The sequence below is a fragment of the Heliangelus exortis genome, chromosome 12, assembly GCF_036169615.1.
Source record: "Heliangelus exortis chromosome 12, bHelExo1.hap1, whole genome shotgun sequence".
Classification (NCBI taxonomy): domain Eukaryota; kingdom Metazoa; phylum Chordata; class Aves; order Apodiformes; family Trochilidae; genus Heliangelus; species Heliangelus exortis.
Window position 1 is genome coordinate 3,933,152 of NC_092433.1, and position 17,261 is coordinate 3,950,412.

The 17,261-nt window shown below is 56.8% G+C and overlaps 3 protein-coding genes across 3 annotated transcripts; all 3 read right to left on the minus strand.

The window, feature by feature from the left end:
- Positions 1–4,914: 4,914 nt before the first annotated feature.
- LOC139801387 (PHD finger protein 7-like) lies at positions 4,915–7,869 on the minus strand. The gene is made up of 9 exons (XM_071755498.1): positions 7,745–7,869; positions 7,325–7,416; positions 7,134–7,235; positions 6,761–6,885; positions 6,515–6,677; positions 6,322–6,428; positions 6,006–6,116; positions 5,736–5,854; positions 4,915–5,575 (listed from the first exon to the last, which is right to left on the minus strand). The coding sequence occupies exons 1-9, from the start codon at positions 7,764–7,766 to the stop codon at positions 4,962–4,964; spliced, it is 1,455 nt and encodes a 484-aa protein (XP_071611599.1). The 5' UTR covers positions 7,767–7,869; the 3' UTR covers positions 4,915–4,961.
- Positions 7,870–10,128: 2,259 nt separating this feature from the next.
- LOC139801779 (serine/arginine repetitive matrix protein 5-like) lies at positions 10,129–10,821 on the minus strand. Its single transcript, XM_071756443.1, has one exon. It carries the CDS (start codon positions 10,819–10,821, stop codon positions 10,129–10,131), a length of 693 nt encoding a protein of 230 aa, XP_071612544.1.
- A 614-nt stretch (positions 10,822–11,435) lies between these two features.
- Positions 11,436–13,055, minus strand: LOC139801780 (G2/M phase-specific E3 ubiquitin-protein ligase-like). The gene is made up of 7 exons (XM_071756444.1): positions 13,034–13,055; positions 12,611–12,705; positions 12,417–12,521; positions 12,166–12,290; positions 11,912–12,074; positions 11,719–11,825; positions 11,436–11,550 (listed from the first exon to the last, which is right to left on the minus strand). Exons 1-7 carry the CDS (start codon positions 13,053–13,055, stop codon positions 11,436–11,438), a joined length of 732 nt encoding a protein of 243 aa, XP_071612545.1.
- Positions 13,056–17,261: the final 4,206 nt, after the last annotated feature.

Consider the following 17,261-nt stretch of genomic DNA (forward strand, 5'->3'; position numbering starts at 1 on the left):
GCAGACATGGTGAACGTCAGCGTCGAGCGTCGGGAGAATAACTCTTCTAGAAGCGCTGAGCTATCTCCAAGAAGTGCTCCTCTGGTCACTGTGAGGGAGAAGCAAGAGGCAGGTGAGCTTGTGGCACCGACCCAGAGCCCCTCCGTGTGGGGTCCCCCTTCTCCCCTGGCAGCCCCGCAACAGCCCCGTCCCTCCCGTGTGCTCTCCTCACCTCGCCAGGTCGCACTGACACCTGTCCTGAGCCCAGTGTCCTTTAATAGGTGGCTTGGCCCTGTGGGTCACAATGGCTTCTGTGACATCAGCACCTGTGCACCCCAGACACGGGCAGGTCACCTCTGTCATTGGTGTCTGTGTTTTGGGCCCGATGTCATGAAGAGGAGCGATCTTGCCCCCGTACGGGCCAGGGAGTCTGGAGTGGCTGCCGCTCTCAAGTCCTGGGAAGCTTCAGGAGGCTCCTGATGTCAGGTCGCTGACAGAGCTGGGGCTGCTGTCTCAGAAGAGAGGGAGCTGTGGGATGCCCCTCCTGATGCCTGGGTGGGGTTGCTTCTCTCGGCCCTCAGTGCTGGGGCCGAGCTGTAGGGATGTTGGACCCAATGTCACGAACGGGAGTGATCTCGCACCTGCATGGGCCCAGGGGGACTGGACTGGCCACCTCCAGGTGTAAAAAATTGCACCATTCAATCTGACCCCAATAACTAATTTGCCCTCAGAATATGAAGCTAGACCCATCATGTAAGCAGAATGTGTTCTGATTCTAATTGGTCCTGTAGAGCAATTGATAAAATGTCTAACGGATACAAGAGCATCAATTTCAATAGCAGGACAACAGGAATGGTGAGAAGCTGGGCGTACAACCTAAGTGGCAAAGCGTTAAGATCACCAGAGGAAATGGAGCCAGTGCTATTCGCCAAACTGTTTGTTTGTGGATCCTGTGTGAGATGTGTACATCATCCATTTGTTTTGCTATTAAAGAACACAGTGACGATATTTTAAGCTTTGATGTTTTGAACAGCCAAACCTGGCACCTACTGGACAGCTGTGCAGGGTCCTTTGGTTTCAAACATTGACACGAACCGTGACAGAAATCAGGAAGCTGCAGTCCATGCAACGGCTGCGCTCCCCGATTCAAAAATTACTTCTGTCCCACACTATCCTATTTCTGTCACTGCACAAGTGGAAATTTCTGCAGTAATAGAAGAATCAGAAAAATGACCTATCTCTAGAACTTTGCAGTTCCTTTGCAAGCAGCTGCATACCCATGGATGGCAGAGCTAGGTACAAAAGGGGTACTCCTTATGGTCCCCTTGCAGGAAAAAGGAAGGAAAATTTGCCTTCACTTGGGAAGGTGTACATAAGACCTTTCGGAAACTCCCACAGGGATATAAACATTTTCCTACAACTGCTCATGCTGCACTTGCTGAAGTCTTGCAAGCAGTCACTGTCCCACAAGTTGTGAAACTAAATCAGTACATCGATGATACTGTAACTGAGGGATCTTCCCCTGAAATGGTGGGGAAAGTAGCAGCAGCGTGTTCCATCCTACTACAGCAGAATGGAGTTTTCCAGAGCATAATGCTTGTTGCAGTGATTTCAGACTGGCTTGGATGGACCGAAGAGATCCATATTATTCAGTCCAAAGGATTTAAAAGAGACAGAACAGAGCTATTCCAAATTGGGAAGAGAACTCTTGTTTCTGCTCCGAGCAGTTAAACAAGTTGAGCCACTTAAGGGGTAACCCAACCAGCAAAACCCTGCCAACGCTTTAGTTTTCCCTTTCCAGGAGCGATACTGGGAATGATACCAACACATCACTCCTCAAGACCAGGTTAGCCATTGCAGAATTGTTTGGCCTTTTCACGTGAGCCATCATCACCAGCATAAACCAGATGAATTATTTAACACATTGACAAGTACAACTCACAAGGTAGAGATCCTCACTCCTTTTATTGATGCTAATCAGTACAGACAAGAGCTTTCAGCTTTCCTATCTCAGCAGTGTGTTTCCCCAGTCACTGGCTTGCCATTTAAGCTCTGGTTTAGCTGAAAAATGTAACAAGGAATTCTCAGTGGAAGAAACTTGCACAAGCCTCTCAGTTGCTTACCATTCATCTCTACCAATGTAGAGATACTCTAGCAGACCTGAGCTTCCCATCCTTCTGCAAGAGAAGGGCTTTTTCTGCAAAAGTCTCTGAAGGAGGACTGGCTAGGGTTACCCTGCTGTGGAGTTTTTTTCCTCTCAAGGACATCTGAGGGGACTGAAGCCCTCAGGAGCTGGTGCTGACTCGACACTCCTGAGTCTTAAAAGAGGGAATTCCTCAGCTGGGGCTGGCAGCTTCTATGAAGAAGGATTTCTTGGCTTAAAATGCAAGAAGGAAGCCTTCAGTGGGGGCGGCGGCCATCTTGTTGGGGAACGGGAACTGGGCTACGTGGGACACCTTCGGGCTACCACACAAACGTCGGGCAGGGGCTGAAGCTGATGAGCCGGATGGCTGTGGAAGGCCGGCAGAGGACGTAGCTCATCCTCGCAGCGTGGGCCGGGGAAACAGGGCAGCCCCGAGCTCGGCCCCGCTCTGGCTCAGGCAAGGTGCTGGAGCCGCTCCCCGGAGCACCGCTTCACCTCAGGAGCCACGGCCTCAGCGAGGCGCTTTCCCGCTCTTTCTGCCCTGAGGCTCATGGCGCCGTGCCGGGTCTCCCTCGGCCTCGATCTCCTTCTCCTGCTGCCGGCGGCCGGTGAGTGCGGGGCTGCGGGGCGGGGGGCGCCGGTGCTGGCAGCAGGGGAGCCCGGGCATCGAGGCGGTTTGCCGGCTCCGGCAGCCACTTGCGAGGCGGCTCGGGGGGCTCCTGCCGGCAGGAGCCGGGGCCGAGGCTGCGTTCCCCGGGGAGGCCCTGCCGAAGCGCCCGCCGTGGGGCAGCCCCAGCCGAGGCTTTGCTTTAGTCGTCCCAGCGGCGATGCCTGCCTCTTGCCCTCGCCGGGGCGAAGGCCATCGCTACGCCCTGGGTTTGTGGTCTGTAGGGCTGCGGCCACAAGGGCCAGGCGGGATGGGCGGGCGCAGACCCCGTTGTCGGGGAGACGGGCGGTGGCACTGGTGAGGCCGAGCCGGGCCATCCCCCGGGGGCAGGAGAAGCCATGCTCTGGACTGAGGCCCTTAACGCTGCCCCTGGAGAAAGGGGAGACGGAGGAGGGGTTGTTGGTTGTTGGTTGTTAATTTCAATAAGTAAAACTTTCAGGAAAAAATCGTATTTGGGGGAAAGTGAGACAAAAGAGAACAAAGGAGAGATGCAGAGGAGGAATAGGGCTCACATGCTTGTGAAGCAGTAAAAATTAGACAAAATGAGGTTCCAGTTTGAGAAAGACACATGCCACATCACCAACAGCCTGGCCTTGAGTACTTGAGGTCTGCAAGACACTTGCAAGAGAGATGAAAGGGATGGGAAGGAATGCTGCCCACAATTCCCCACAATTTATCTTGGTTACAGCCTTGAGCACTGGCTAGAAAAACACTGAGTAATTGGAGTCACTGTATCAACATGCCATTAATGTATTACTGAGCTATTAGCAAACTAAAATGCCCACCCATGGGCTAGAGGGACCCCTATTCTGAGCATGGGCAGTGAAATTTTTGAGCATTGCCCCTTCAAGTGGAAGCGAGGAATTGTTTATCCAATCGTGGGTGTGAATGGCAGGATAAAATGTTAGCAATGAAGTTCTTTCTCACAAATTTGGGTATAAAAGTAGCACTTGCAATTTGGGAAATTGAGCTGGCTTAGTGGAATATCACCCTGCTCCCTCTTCTTTGCAGGAGTGAATAGTAAAGATCTCAGCTCTGTGTGTGTATTATTGAACACCATGTACCGGATCCCACTGTTGGGACAACAGAGGGAGCTGGGAACTGACTCCATGGTCATTTTTTCTGCCAGTGCAAGGGTTAACAGACAACTTCCATGTGCTGGTGGAAGGGGATCGGGGCCAAAACTTGGGGACAGCACATGGCTGGTCCCACGTCATTGTTTGAGGTGGCTGAAGGGATATGAGGCCCAACACTTGATACAGGAGTGGTCAAACATGTGGACAGGCCCAGGAGGGCTGGAGCAGCTGCTGCCCTCAAGTGCTGCTGAGCTGCAGGAGCAGCTCCTGGAACCTATAGAAACCTAAGGAACCTGCTGGAAACTATACTAGGGCACGTGGAAAACAAGGAGGTGGTTGGTGTCAGTCAGCATGGCTTCACCAGGGGCTAATTGTCCCTGACAATTTGGTGGTCTTCTACGGCAGCATCTGTTTGAGCAAGTCCAGAGGAGGGCCACAGAGATGATCCAAGGGCCGGAGCAGGTCTTCTGTGAGGACAGGCAAAGAGAGCTGGGGGTGTTCAGTTTGGAGAAGGCTCCAGGGAGAGCTTAGGACACCTTCCAGTACCTGAAGGGGTCACAGGAAAGCTGGGTACAGACTTTTTACAAAGGCACAGAGGCCCTCTCAAGGGCCTCTGAGGGGACTCAAGCACTAAGTAGAGGGTACTGCCTGGACCCTCCTGAGCCCCCAGGAGGAAATTCCTTTTTTCATACAGAGGCTTATGGCCTCTATGAAGGAGGACTTCTTGGCTTAAAGTGCAAAAAGGAAGCCTTCAGTGGGTAGAGCAGCCATCATGTTGGGGAGCAGGAATTGGGGAAGGTGGGAATGTTCATGGGTCACTGTAGTAGCACATCTACAGAAATCTTCACGTGACAAATAGAGTACAGGGGTTAAGAGAAAACTTTATTGTGCCAGTAGAGGGGGATCAGGGACAGAACTTCAGGAAGGCACATATCATGTCCTGCTTCACTGGGGCCGGCTGTAAGGAGTTTTGCCCAATGTCACAAATAGCAGCGACCTCACACCTGCGTGGCGAGCCCAGGAGGCCTGGAGCTGGGGCCGCCGTTGAGCTCTGGAAGACTATGGAAGTCGAGCTATGGAAGCCCCCTGCTGCTTCCTAGCTGGAGGAGTTGCTCTCAGCCCTCGGTGCTGCTGTGCTGTTCCTGCCCCGGTGTCGTCTGGGCCAGCTATAGGGATTTTGGGCTCGACGTTGTGAACGGGAGCGATCTCGCACCCGCACAGGCCCCGGGGGAGTGGAGCGGCGGCCGCTCTCGAGCGCTGGAGCGCAGTTGGAGGCCTCTGCTGCTGCCTCCTGGCTGGGGGAGCTGCTCTCGCTGCCCCCACTGCTCTGTGTGCTCTCAGCCCTCCGTGCTGCTGAGTGCCTCCTGCCACGGCGTCGTCTGGGCCGGCTATATGGTGTTTGGGCTCGACGTCGCGAACGAGAGCGATGTCGCACCCTCATGGGCCCTGGGGGAGCGGAGCGGCGGCCGCTCTCGAGCGCTGGGGGGCTGTGGGAGGCCTCTGATGGCAGCTGCCTGATGGAGCCCTCGCCCCTGGTCTCAGGGGCAGGAGGGCTGTGGGTTGGCCCCATTGCTGCTTGGCTGGGGCAGATGCTCTCAGCTCTCGGTGCTGCTGTGTCACTGCTCTCGAGAGCTGGGGAGCTGCGGGAGGCCCCTGCTGCCTCCTGGCTTGGGCAGCTGGAGCCAGTGAGCTCCGAGGTGACGCTGGATGCTGTAAGGGGAAGCAGGAAAGTCAAGGGAATGGTTCCTTAGGCCTGAGCCAGGGCAGCCCAGAGCAGGGCCCCCAGCCCTCCTGAAGCACAAAGGCTCTGCCAAGCCCAGCCTGGGCCCTGCCTTTGCCCAGGGGGGCACCCGGCTGCTTTGCCTCTTACCAATGCTGGGGCCAGCACAGCCGGCGCACTGCCAGCTGGTTGTGCTGTCCCCCAAACTGGAGCAGGCTCTGTGGGTGCCCTCGGCAGCACAGGAGCAGCACAGGAGCAGTTGCCAGGGCCTGGGGAAGCAAATGGATTGATGACTGTGAGGACAAAGTGGCTGTAGCACAGGAATTGTCCAGCATCGCTCTTGTTCTTTGTCCTTCTGCTTCCTGTCCTTGGTGAGACAGATCCCGTGCAGAGCCCCAAGGTGCAGCTTGGGCAACTTACCCCTCTTCCTCCACCTGCTCCCTGCCTCCTGGGCAAAGGCACTCCCTGGCATCACAGCGGCTGTGCCTCTCCTCTGATGCTGGAGGATCATCAGTGATCCACGATGGCAGACTAATGGAGAAAGCAAAATTGATGAGTCCCTGCTGCCCCAGCATAGACCAGATTCAGGGCATCCCTTCTCTTCCCCTGCTGCCCTCTTTCCCAGTCCTCCAGGAAGCTGAAGCCCACACTCAGGGGACAGTGGATGGCCAGGACTGCTGGGACAGCCCCTGGAACACCACAGTGAGACTTTTGAGCTGTGCAGAAGGGCACCAACCTTAATGGGATCAGGATTCCCATAGTGAGCATTTCCAGGAGGAACAGATCCCTTTCTCTGCAGGCCGGGCACATAAAACACAGAATACCAGTGTGGATAGCGTTCTCCTGTAGGAGAAGCAGAAGGAGACTGAGTGAGGCCCTGGAGCTGCTGAGAGACTGCCGTGCTGCACAGGTGAGGGAATGGCTCCTACCTGGATGCAGCTCCTGTGGAACCAGGCATTTCTGCATGCTGGGCACACCAGGGTGCTGTAGGAGAGTCTGTCTCCCACAGGCTCCATGCAGATGAGGCAGCCGGTGTTGTCCCCTGGGACTACATCCAGTGCCAGCTCTGGGCGGTGCTCCCGGCAGAAGGACCTGGGGAAAAGAGGAAAGGGATGGGAGGTGAGCAGTGCTGTGTTCTTCTTCCTGGGAGGAAGGGAGCAAGGGAACAGAGATACCTGTATGGAGGAAAGAACTGGGTGATGCATTCACCCTCCGTGGCACAGGGGAGATGGAAGCTGCGGTTGCAGCCCCTCTCCCAGCAGGTGATGGTGGCCCCGCTCTCACGGCAGACAAAGCAGCGCTGGAAAGAGCACAGCAGCCCCCATCAGCGGCAGCCTCAGGGCCTCCACAGCCAGCCACAGCTTCTGGGTAGTGCGCAGGATGGGACCACTGCTGGGTCACATCCTACAGATCAGCTCTGTGGAGCTGCTGGGAGCAAGACTTCTGTCCCAGAGCTGGTTGGAAGGGCTGGGAAGTTTTTCCTGGGGTCTGGTCTAAGCTCCTGCTCCACTCTTGGCACAAATCTCCCTGTTCTTATCAAGTACTCACCTTCTGTGCTGCTCTCACGATCACACGTCGAATACGTGTGGAACGGATGCCCATGAGGCCTCCTCTCTGGATTCTCTGGCCAGAGAGGCCGTTGGCAAACAACTGCAGAAGGGAGAAGACAAGGAGCTGTTGAGGGGAGCGAGGCAGGGACTGCCTGTTGGAACGCCAGAGGGAGCCCCAGGGTAACTCACCAGGCAATAGGCATGGGCACAGATCCCGTGTGCCTCCAGTATGGGACCACAGACGTCCAGGTCACCCTCTGGCCGGCCACACAGCATGCATACTGGAGGGGAGAGAGCAAATGTCACCGGGAATGAGCAGCTCTGAGGGGCCAGGGGAAGCGTCTCTGAGTGATTGTCCCCGGGACCTGCTCTGTCCCTGCCCAGCTGAGGGGCAGGGCTCTCAAAGTCTTGGAGAAGAGGGGACATTGCAGGCAGGGGGGTCCCAGCAGCTGCCCCCTGCCCAGCCTGGCTCCCGCTTGCCGAGGGAAGGAGGATCCCTGCCCCGGGGTGGTTGGGGAGCTCCGGCTTCCCCCTCTGCCGCTCTCGGCCCCACGCTGAGTGTCCCCACAGCCCCTCTGCCGGGCTGCGGGAGGGACACTTTGCTCTCACCTCGCTCTGTGCTCGCAGACATGGTGCACGTCAGCGTCGAGCGTCGGGAGAATAACTCTTCTAGAAGCGCTGAGCTATCTCCAAGAAGTGCTCCTCTGGTAACTGTGAGGGAGAAGCAAGAGGCGGGTGAGCTCGTGGCACCGACCCAGAGCCCCTCCGTGTGGGGTCCCCCTTCTCCCCTGGCACCCCCGCAACAGCCCCGTCCCTCCCGTGTGCTCTCCTCACCTCGCCAGGTCGCACTGACACCTGTCCTGAGCCCAGTGTCCTTTAATAGGTGGCTTGGCCCTGTGGGTCACAATGGCTTCTGTGACATCAGCACCTGTGCACCCCAGACACGGGCAGGGACATCCTGTGAGTGACATTCTGGGGTGGGGGCCCAGGCCCTTGATTCCCACATAACCGCGGCGTTTCTTCTGCATCAAGTGCCGAGTCAAAGGCCATGTTCCCAGGGCAGCCATTGAGGGTGGCACTGCTGGCTGAAGGGTGCTGCTCAGGCCAGGCCATGGCAGGGCTCCAGCCCTGGCCAAGGGCAACCTCTGCTCCTGCCCAGGGCTCGGGGAGCGCTGCCCATAGGGTGGGCGAGGGGATCCTTCCCCTCCGTGCTGCACTGGGAAGGCAGCATTGGCAGGACTGGCTCCAGTTCTGGGCTGTCCAGCACAGGGCACAGAAGTGACCTTTGAGCCTGGCCTGGGCTCACGCATCCCATCTGCTCACAGGCTGTCGGTGGCTGGGGCACGGTACAGGGCCTCAGCACTGCACCTAAATGGCACACATGGCCCAACATCTTTCTCCTGAACTCCTTAGCTCTTTGTTGGTGTGCTGCCTCCAGAAGATAAAGCAGCTTTGGAAGCTGGGATGTTACGGTGGAAATGGCCTTTTCCCATGGCAATAAATGGCCTTTTTCCAAGGCAGTGTGAGCCCTTTCTTGGTGGGGCTGGAAAATGCAAGTGGCTGTGGGGCAGCTTCGGAGGTGCCAGAAAGGGGCACCCAGGAGCAGAGGGAGCAGGGCAGCCCCTCTCCTGGGCAGTTCTCACCCTGGCCTATGGCTGGGCTGGTGATTTATGGGACTTCCCTACTGGAGGAGTGAGGAAGGAAAGCTCTTGTGGCGAGTTAGTTACTCAGCTCTCCAGATCTTACCAAAGCTCTCCTCTTGGCTCAGAGTCCTTTGCCAGTGCTCTCCTGGCCTGGAAGGCTGAGGAGTCTTCTCTGGGCAGACCCCAAGGGTGGTGGCCTCTCACTGGCTTGGGCCAGAGACCTCTCAGAAGCTCTCCCACAGCGCTGAAGTGTCCCTGAGGCTGGCCAGACCCCAGGATCTGTATCCCAAGGGATCGTCCGGCAAGAAGTGGAGCTCCCACCAGCACTGGCTGTCAGGAAAGACGAATATTGCCTGGTCGGTTGGTTTGCCCTCCTCATCTCTACCTTCCCTCAGTGCCTTTTTTTTCTGCCTCACAAGTCTCTGCACTGCATGCCACATGTGACTCTTTTGCCCTCAAGGTCATCTGAGAGGACTCAAGCTCTCAGTAGCTGGTGCTGCCCAGGCTGCCCTGAGCCCTGCAAAGGGAACTCTTTACCAGGGACTTGTGGCCTCTGTGAAGAAGGATATCTTGGCTTAAAGTGCAAGAAGGAAGCCTTCAGTGGGTACAGCAGCCATCATGTTGGGGAACAGGAAGTGGGCTATGAGGAACACATCTGGGCTACCACACAAACTTGGGGCAGGGTCTGCAGCTGAAGAGCGGCTTGGCCCGTGCACAGTATCTCCGGCTTTGGCGCGGAGAAGGCTCCGAAGCCGCTCGCCAGACCGTCGCCTCACCAGGGGAATCCCAGCCATCGCTGTGCCCTGGGTTTGTGGTCTGTAGGGCTGAGGCCACAAGGGCCAGGCGGGATGGGTGGGTGCAGACCCCGTTGCTGGGGAGACAGGTGGTGGCACTGATGAGGCCGAGCTGGGCCATGCCCCAGGGTCAGGAGCAGAGACTCCTGGGCCTGAGGGTGAGCGTGAACTTCCCCCGAGGAAAGTGAGCACAGTCCGGGGCCAGAGGCGCCCGAAGCACACGGGCAGAGCCCTGGGCAGGCGGTCAAGGCCAGCCTGCAAGGCGGGAAGTCCAGGGAAGGGGCAGCCAAGCCCCGGGGAGAAGCCATGCTCTGGACAGAGGCCCTTAATGCTGCCCCTGGACAAAGGGAGTGGCGGAGGAGGAAGCAAAGACATGACCGTGGAACCTGCCAGTGCAGAGGTTAACAGCTATAACAACAGCTTTAATAATAGATGGCACATGTCATGTCTTTCATTGCCTTGGCCGCTGTACAGATTCGTGGGATGTCCCCGTTGGTGCCGTGTTGGGGTTGCTGCTCCCAGCCCTCTGTGCTACTTTGCAGCTCCGGCCAAGGTGTCATCTGTGCCTGCTGTATGGTCTTCGGGCTCGACGTTGCAAACGTGAGCGATCTCGCACCCGCACGGGCCCAGTCCTGGAGCGGTGGCCGCTGTTGCCCGCTGTGGAGCTGCGGGAGGCCCCTGCTGCCATCTGGCTGGGGGAGCTGCTCTCAGCCCTTGGTGCTGCTCTGCGGCTCCTGCCACGGCGTTGTCTGGGCTGGCTGTCAGGAGTTTGAGCCCGACGTCCCGATCGGGAGCGATCTTGCACCCGTACAGACCCAGAACGCGTGGAACGGCGGCCGCTCTGGAGCACTCGAGATGGGCTGGAGGCCTCTGATGCTACCTGGCTGGGGGAGCTGCTCTCACTGCTGTCAGCCTGCAGTGCTCCTGAGTGCCTCCTGTCACGGCTTTGTCTGGGCCGGGTGTAGGGATTTTGGGCCCGACGTCGAGAACGAGAGCGATCTCGCACCCGCATGGGCCCTGGGGGAGTGGAGCGTCGGCCGCTCTCGAGCACTGGGGAACTGCGGGAGGCCCCTGCTGCCTCCTGGCTTGGGGAGCTGCGAGAGGCCCCTGCTGCCGTCTGGCTGGGGGAGCTGCTCTCGCTGTTGTCTGTCTGTGGTGCTCCTGAGTGCCTCCTGTCACGGCGTTGTCTGGGCCGGGTGTAGGGATTTTGGGCCCGACGTCGAGAACGAGAGCGATCTCGCACCCGCATGGGCCCTGGGGGAGTGGAGCGTCGGCCGCTCTCGAGCACTGGGGAGCTGCAGGAGGCCCCTGCTGCCTCCTGGCTTGGGGAGATGCTGGAGGCCCCCCCCTCCTCCTGGCCTGGGGAGCTGCGGGAGGCCCCTGCTGCCTCCTGGCTCGGGCAGCTGGAGCCAGTGAGCTCCGAAGTGACGCTGGATGCTGTAAGGGGAAGCAGGAAAGTCAAGGGAATGGTTCCTTAGGCCTGAGCCAGGGCAGCCCAGAGCAGGGCCCCCAGCCCTCCTGAAGCACAAAGGCTCTGCCAAGCCCAGCCTGGGCCCTGCCTTTGCCCAGGGGGGCACCCGGCTGCTTTGCCTCTTACCAATGCTGGGGCCAGCACAGCCGGCGCACTGCCAGCTGGTTGTGCTGTCCCCCAAACTGGAGCAGGCTCTGTGGGTGCCCTCGGCAGCACAGGAGCAGCACAGGAGCAGTTGCCAGGGCCTGGGGAAGCAAATGGATTGATGACTGTGAGGACAAAGTGGCTGTAGCACAGGAATTGTCCAGCATCGCTCTTGTTCTTTGTCCTTCTGCTTCCTGTCCTTGGTGAGACAGATCCCGTGCAGAGCCCCAAGGTGCAGCTTGGGCAACTTACCCCTCTTCCTCCACCTGCTCCCTGCCTCCTGGGCAAAGGCACTCCCTGGCATCACAGCGGCTGTGCCTCTCCTCTAATTCTGGAGGATCATCAGTGATCCACGATGGCAGACTAATGGAGAAAGCAAAATTGATGAGTCCCTGCTGCCCCAGCATAGACCAGATCCAGTCCTTCAGGAAGCTGAAGCCCACACTCAGGGGACAGTGGATGGCCAGGACTGCTGGGACAGCCCCTGGAACACCACAGTGAGACTTTTGAGCTGTGCAGAAGGACACCAACCTTAATGGGACCAGGATTCCCATAACCAGCATTTCCACAACGAAGACATCCCTTTCTCTGCAGGCTGGGCACATAAAACTCATAATGCCAGCATGGATAGCGTTCTCCTGTAGCAGAAGCAGAAGGAGTCTGAGTGAGGCCCTGGAGCTGCTGAGAGACTGCTGTGCTGCCCAGGTGAGGGAATGGCTCCTACCTGGATGCAGCTCCTGTGGAACCAGGCATTTCTGCATGCTGGGCACACCATGGTGCTGTAGGAGAGTCTGTCTCCCACGGGCTCCATGCAGATGAGGCAGCTGGTGTTGTCCCCTGGGGCCACCTCCACTGCCAGCTCTGGGCGGTGCTCCCGGCAGAAGGACCTGGGGAAAAGAGGAAAGGGATGGGAGGTGAGCAGTGCTGGGTTCTTCTTCCTGGGAGCAAGGGAGCAAGGGAGCAAGGGAGCAGAGATACCTGAATGGAGGAAAGAACTGGGTGATGCATTCACCCTCCATGGCACAGGGGAGATGGAAGCTGCGGTCGCACCCACTCTCACGGCAGGTGATGCTGGCCCCGCTCTCACTGCAGACAAAGCAGCGCTGGGAAGAGCACAGCAGCCCCCATCAGCGGCAGCCTCAGGCCTGGGATTTCTTTCCTGGGGTTTGTGCTAAGCTTTTTTAAGCATCTCCTGGCACAAATCTCCCTGGTTTTTGTTAGGTTCTCACCTTCTGTGCTGCTTCCTCAATTACACTTTGAATATTTTCAATGGGAAAATCCCATCGTGCAAGTCCTGTCTCAGTGCCGTGCTCAAAGAGGCCGTCGGCAAGCAGCTGCAGAAGAGAAAAGACAAGGAGCTGTTGAGGGGAGCGAGGCAGGGACTGCCTGTTGGAACGCCAGAGGGAGCCCCAGGGTAACTCACCAGGCAATAGGTATGGCCACAGATCCCGTGTGTGTCCATCATGGGACCATAGATGGAGAGGCTGCTGCTCTCTGCCCGGCCACACAGCACGCACACTGGAGGGGAGAGAGCAAATGTCACCGGGAATGAACAGCTCTGAGGGGCCAGGGGAAGCGTCTCTGAGTGATTGTCCCCGGGACCTGCTCTGTCCCTGCCCAGCTGAGGGGCAGGGCTCTCAAAGTCTTGGAGAAGAGGGGACACTGCAGGCAGGGGGGTCCCAGTAGCTGCCCCCTGCCCAGCCTGGCTCCCGCTTGCCGAGGGAAGGAGGATCCCTGCCCCGGGGTGGTTGGGGAGCTCCGGCTTCCCCCTCTGCCGCTCTCGGCCCCACGCTGAGTGTCCCCACAGCCCCTCTGCCGGGCTGCGGGAGGGACACTTTGCTCTCACCTCGCTCTGTGCTCGCAGACATGGTGCACGTCAGCGTTGAGCGTCGGGAGAATAACTCTTCTAGAAGCGCTGAGCTATCTCCAAGAAGTGCTCCTCTGGTCACTGTGAGGGAGAAGCAAGAGGCAGGTGAGCTTGTGGCACCGACCCAGAGCCCCTCCGTGTGGGGTCCCCCTTCTCCCCTGGCAGCCCCGCAACAGCCCCGTCCCTCCCGTGTGCTCTCCTCACCTCGCCAGGTCGCACTGACACCTGTCCTGAGCCCAGTGTCCTTTAATAGGTGGCTTGGCCCTGTGGGTCACAATGGCTTCTGTGACATCAGCACCTGTGCACCCCAGACACGGGCAGGTCACCTCTGTCATTGGTGTCTGTGTTTTGGGCCCGATGTCATGAAGAGGAGCGATCTTGCCCCCGTACGGGCCAGGGAGTCTGGAGTGGCTGCCGCTCTCAAGTCCTGGGAAGCTTCAGGAGGCTCCTGATGTCAGGTCGCTGACAGAGCTGGGGCTGCTGTCTCAGAAGAGAGGGAGCTGTGGGATGCCCCTCCTGATGCCTGGGTGGGGTTGCTTCTCTCGGCCCTCAGTGCTGGGGCCGAGCTGTAGGGATGTTGGACCCAATGTCACGAACGGGAGTGATCTCGCACCTGCATGGGCCCAGGGGGACTGGACTGGCCACCTCCAGGTGTAAAAAATTGCACCATTCAATCTGACCCCAATAACTAATTTGCCCTCAGAATATGAAGCTAGACCCATCATGTAAGCAGAATGTGTTCTGATTCTAATTGGTCCTGTAGAGCAATTGATAAAATGTCTAACGGATACAAGAGCATCAATTTCAATAGCAGGACAACAGGAATGGTGAGAAGCTGGGCGTACAACCTAAGTGGCAAAGCGTTAAGATCACCAGAGGAAATGGAGCCAGTGCTATTCGCCAAACTGTTTGTTTGTGGATCCTGTGTGAGATGTGTACATCATCCATTTGTTTTGCTATTAAAGAACACAGTGACGATATTTTAAGCTTTGATGTTTTGAACAGCCAAACCTGGCACCTACTGGACAGCTGTGCAGGGTCCTTTGGTTTCAAACATTGACACGAACCGTGACAGAAATCAGGAAGCTGCAGTCCATGCAACGGCTGCGCTCCCCGATTCAAAAATTACTTCTGTCCCACACTATCCTATTTCTGTCACTGCACAAGTGGAAATTTCTGCAGTAATAGAAGAATCAGAAAAATGACCTATCTCTAGAACTTTGCAGTTCCTTTGCAAGCAGCTGCATACCCATGGATGGCAGAGCTAGGTACAAAAGGGGTACTCCTTATGGTCCCCTTGCAGGAAAAAGGAAGGAAAATTTGCCTTCACTTGGGAAGGTGTACATAAGACCTTTCGGAAACTCCCACAGGGATATAAACATTTTCCTACAACTGCTCATGCTGCACTTGCTGAAGTCTTGCAAGCAGTCACTGTCCCACAAGTTGTGAAACTAAATCAGTACATCGATGATACTGTAACTGAGGGATCTTCCCCTGAAATGGTGGGGAAAGTAGCAGCAGCGTGTTCCATCCTACTACAGCAGAATGGAGTTTTCCAGAGCATAATGCTTGTTGCAGTGATTTCAGACTGGCTTGGATGGACCGAAGAGATCCATATTATTCAGTCCAAAGGATTTAAAAGAGACAGAACAGAGCTATTCCAAATTGGGAAGAGAACTCTTGTTTCTGCTCCGAGCAGTTAAACAAGTTGAGCCACTTAAGGGGTAACCCAACCAGCAAAACCCTGCCAACGCTTTAGTTTTCCCTTTCCAGGAGCGATACTGGGAATGATACCAACACATCACTCCTCAAGACCAGGTTAGCCATTGCAGAATTGTTTGGCCTTTTCACGTGAGCCATCATCACCAGCATAAACCAGATGAATTATTTAACACATTGACAAGTACAACTCACAAGGTAGAGATCCTCACTCCTTTTATTGATGCTAATCAGTACAGACAAGAGCTTTCAGCTTTCCTATCTCAGCAGTGTGTTTCCCCAGTCACTGGCTTGCCATTTAAGCTCTGGTTTAGCTGAAAAATGTAACAAGGAATTCTCAGTGGAAGAAACTTGCACAAGCCTCTCAGTTGCTTACCATTCATCTCTACCAATGTAGAGATACTCTAGCAGACCTGAGCTTCCCATCCTTCTGCAAGAGAAGGGCTTTTTCTGCAAAAGTCTCTGAAGGAGGACTGGCTAGGGTTACCCTGCTGTGGAGTTTTTTTCCTCTCAAGGACATCTGAGGGGACTGAAGCCCTCAGGAGCTGGTGCTGACTCGACACTCCTGAGTCTTAAAAGAGGGAATTCCTCAGCTGGGGCTGGCAGCTTCTATGAAGAAGGATTTCTTGGCTTAAAATGCAAGAAGGAAGCCTTCAGTGGGGGCGGCGGCCATCTTGTTGGGGAACGGGAACTGGGCTACGTGGGACACCTTCGGGCTACCACACAAACGTCGGGCAGGGGCTGAAGCTGATGAGCCGGATGGCTGTGGAAGGCCGGCAGAGGACGTAGCTCATCCTCGCAGCGTGGGCCGGGGAAACAGGGCAGCCCCGAGCTCGGCCCCGCTCTGGCTCAGGCAAGGTGCTGGAGCCGCTCCCCGGAGCACCGCTTCACCTCAGGAGCCACGGCCTCAGCGAGGCGCTTTCCCGCTCTTTCTGCCCTGAGGCTCATGGCGCCGTGCCGGGTCTCCCTCGGCCTCGATCTCCTTCTCCTGCTGCCGGCGGCCGGTGAGTGCGGGGCTGCGGGGCGGGGGGCGCCGGTGCTGGCAGCAGGGGAGCCCGGGCATCGAGGCGGTTTGCCGGCTCCGGCAGCCACTTGCGAGGCGGCTCGGGGGGCTCCTGCCGGCAGGAGCCGGGGCCGAGGCTGCGTTCCCCGGGGAGGCCCTGCCGAAGCGCCCGCCGTGGGGCAGCCCCAGCCGAGGCTTTGCTTTAGTCGTCCCAGCGGCGATGCCTGCCTCTTGCCCTCGCCGGGGCGAAGGCCATCGCTACGCCCTGGGTTTGTGGTCTGTAGGGCTGCGGCCACAAGGGCCAGGCGGGATGGGCGGGCGCAGACCCCGTTGTCGGGGAGACGGGCGGTGGCACTGGTGAGGCCGAGCCGGGCCATCCCCCGGGGGCAGGAGAAGCCATGCTCTGGACTGAGGCCCTTAACGCTGCCCCTGGAGAAAGGGGAGACGGAGGAGGGGTTGTTGGTTGTTGGTTGTTAATTTCAATAAGTAAAACTTTCAGGAAAAAATCGTATTTGGGGGAAAGTGAGACAAAAGAGAACAAAGGAGAGATGCAGAGGAGGAATAGGGCTCACATGCTTGTGAAGCAGTAAAAATTAGACAAAATGAGGTTCCAGTTTGAGAAAGACACATGCCACATCACCAACAGCCTGGCCTTGAGTACTTGAGGTCTGCAAGACACTTGCAAGAGAGATGAAAGGGATGGGAAGGAATGCTGCCCACAATTCCCCACAATTTATCTTGGTTACAGCCTTGAGCACTGGCTAGAAAAACACTGAGTAATTGGAGTCACTGTATCAACATGCCATTAATGTATTACTGAGCTATTAGCAAACTAAAATGCCCACCCATGGGCTAGAGGGACCCCTATTCTGAGCATGGGCAGTGAAATTTTTGAGCATTGCCCCTTCAAGTGGAAGCGAGGAATTGTTTATCCAATCGTGGGTGTGAATGGCAGGATAAAATGTTAGCAATGAAGTTCTTTCTCACAAATTTGGGTATAAAAGTAGCACTTGCAATTTGGGAAATTGAGCTGGCTTAGTGGAATATCACCCTGCTCCCTCTTCTTTGCAGGAGTGAATAGTAAAGATCTCAGCTCTGTGTGTGTATTATTGAACACCATGTACCGGATCCCACTGTTGGGACAACAGAGGGAGCTGGGAACTGACTCCATGGTCATTTTTTCTGCCAGTGCAAGGGTTAACAGACAACTTCCATGTGCTGGTGGAAGGGGATCGGGGCCAAAACTTGGGGACAGCACATGGCTGGTCCCACGTCATTGTTTGAGGTGGCTGAAGGGATATGAGGCCCAACACTTGATACAGGAGTGGTCAAACATGTGGACAGGCCCAGGAGGGCTGGAGCAGCTGCTGCCCTCAAGTGCTGCTGAGCTGCAGGAGCAGCTCCTGGAACCTATAGAAACCTAAGGAACCTGCTGGAAACTATACTAGGGCACGTGGAAAACAAGGAGGTGGTTGGTGTCAGTCA

Coding starts and splice junctions, on each gene's coding strand:
- LOC139801387 (XM_071755498.1), bottom strand. CDS start 7,766: ATGTCTGCGAGCACAGAGCGAG. Junction 6,886..7,133: donor TCGTGAGAGCAGCACAGAAG/GTGAGTACTTGA, acceptor TGCTCTTTCCAG/CGCTGCTTTGTCTGCCGTGA. Junction 6,678..6,760: donor CAGTTCTTTCCTCCATACAG/GTATCTCTGTTC, acceptor TCTTTTCCCCAG/GTCCTTCTGCCGGGAGCACC.
- LOC139801779 (XM_071756443.1), bottom strand. CDS start 10,821: ATGCGGGTGCGAGATCGCTCTCGTTCTCGACGTCGGGCCCAAAATCCC.
- LOC139801780 (XM_071756444.1), bottom strand. CDS start 13,055: ATGTCTGCGAGCACAGAGCGAG. Junction 12,522..12,610: donor GTGGCCATACCTATTGCCTG/GTGAGTTACCCT, acceptor TCTCTTCTGCAG/CTGCTTGCCGACGGCCTCTT. Junction 12,291..12,416: donor TTGAGGAAGCAGCACAGAAG/GTGAGAACCTAA, acceptor TGCTCTTCCCAG/CGCTGCTTTGTCTGCAGTGA.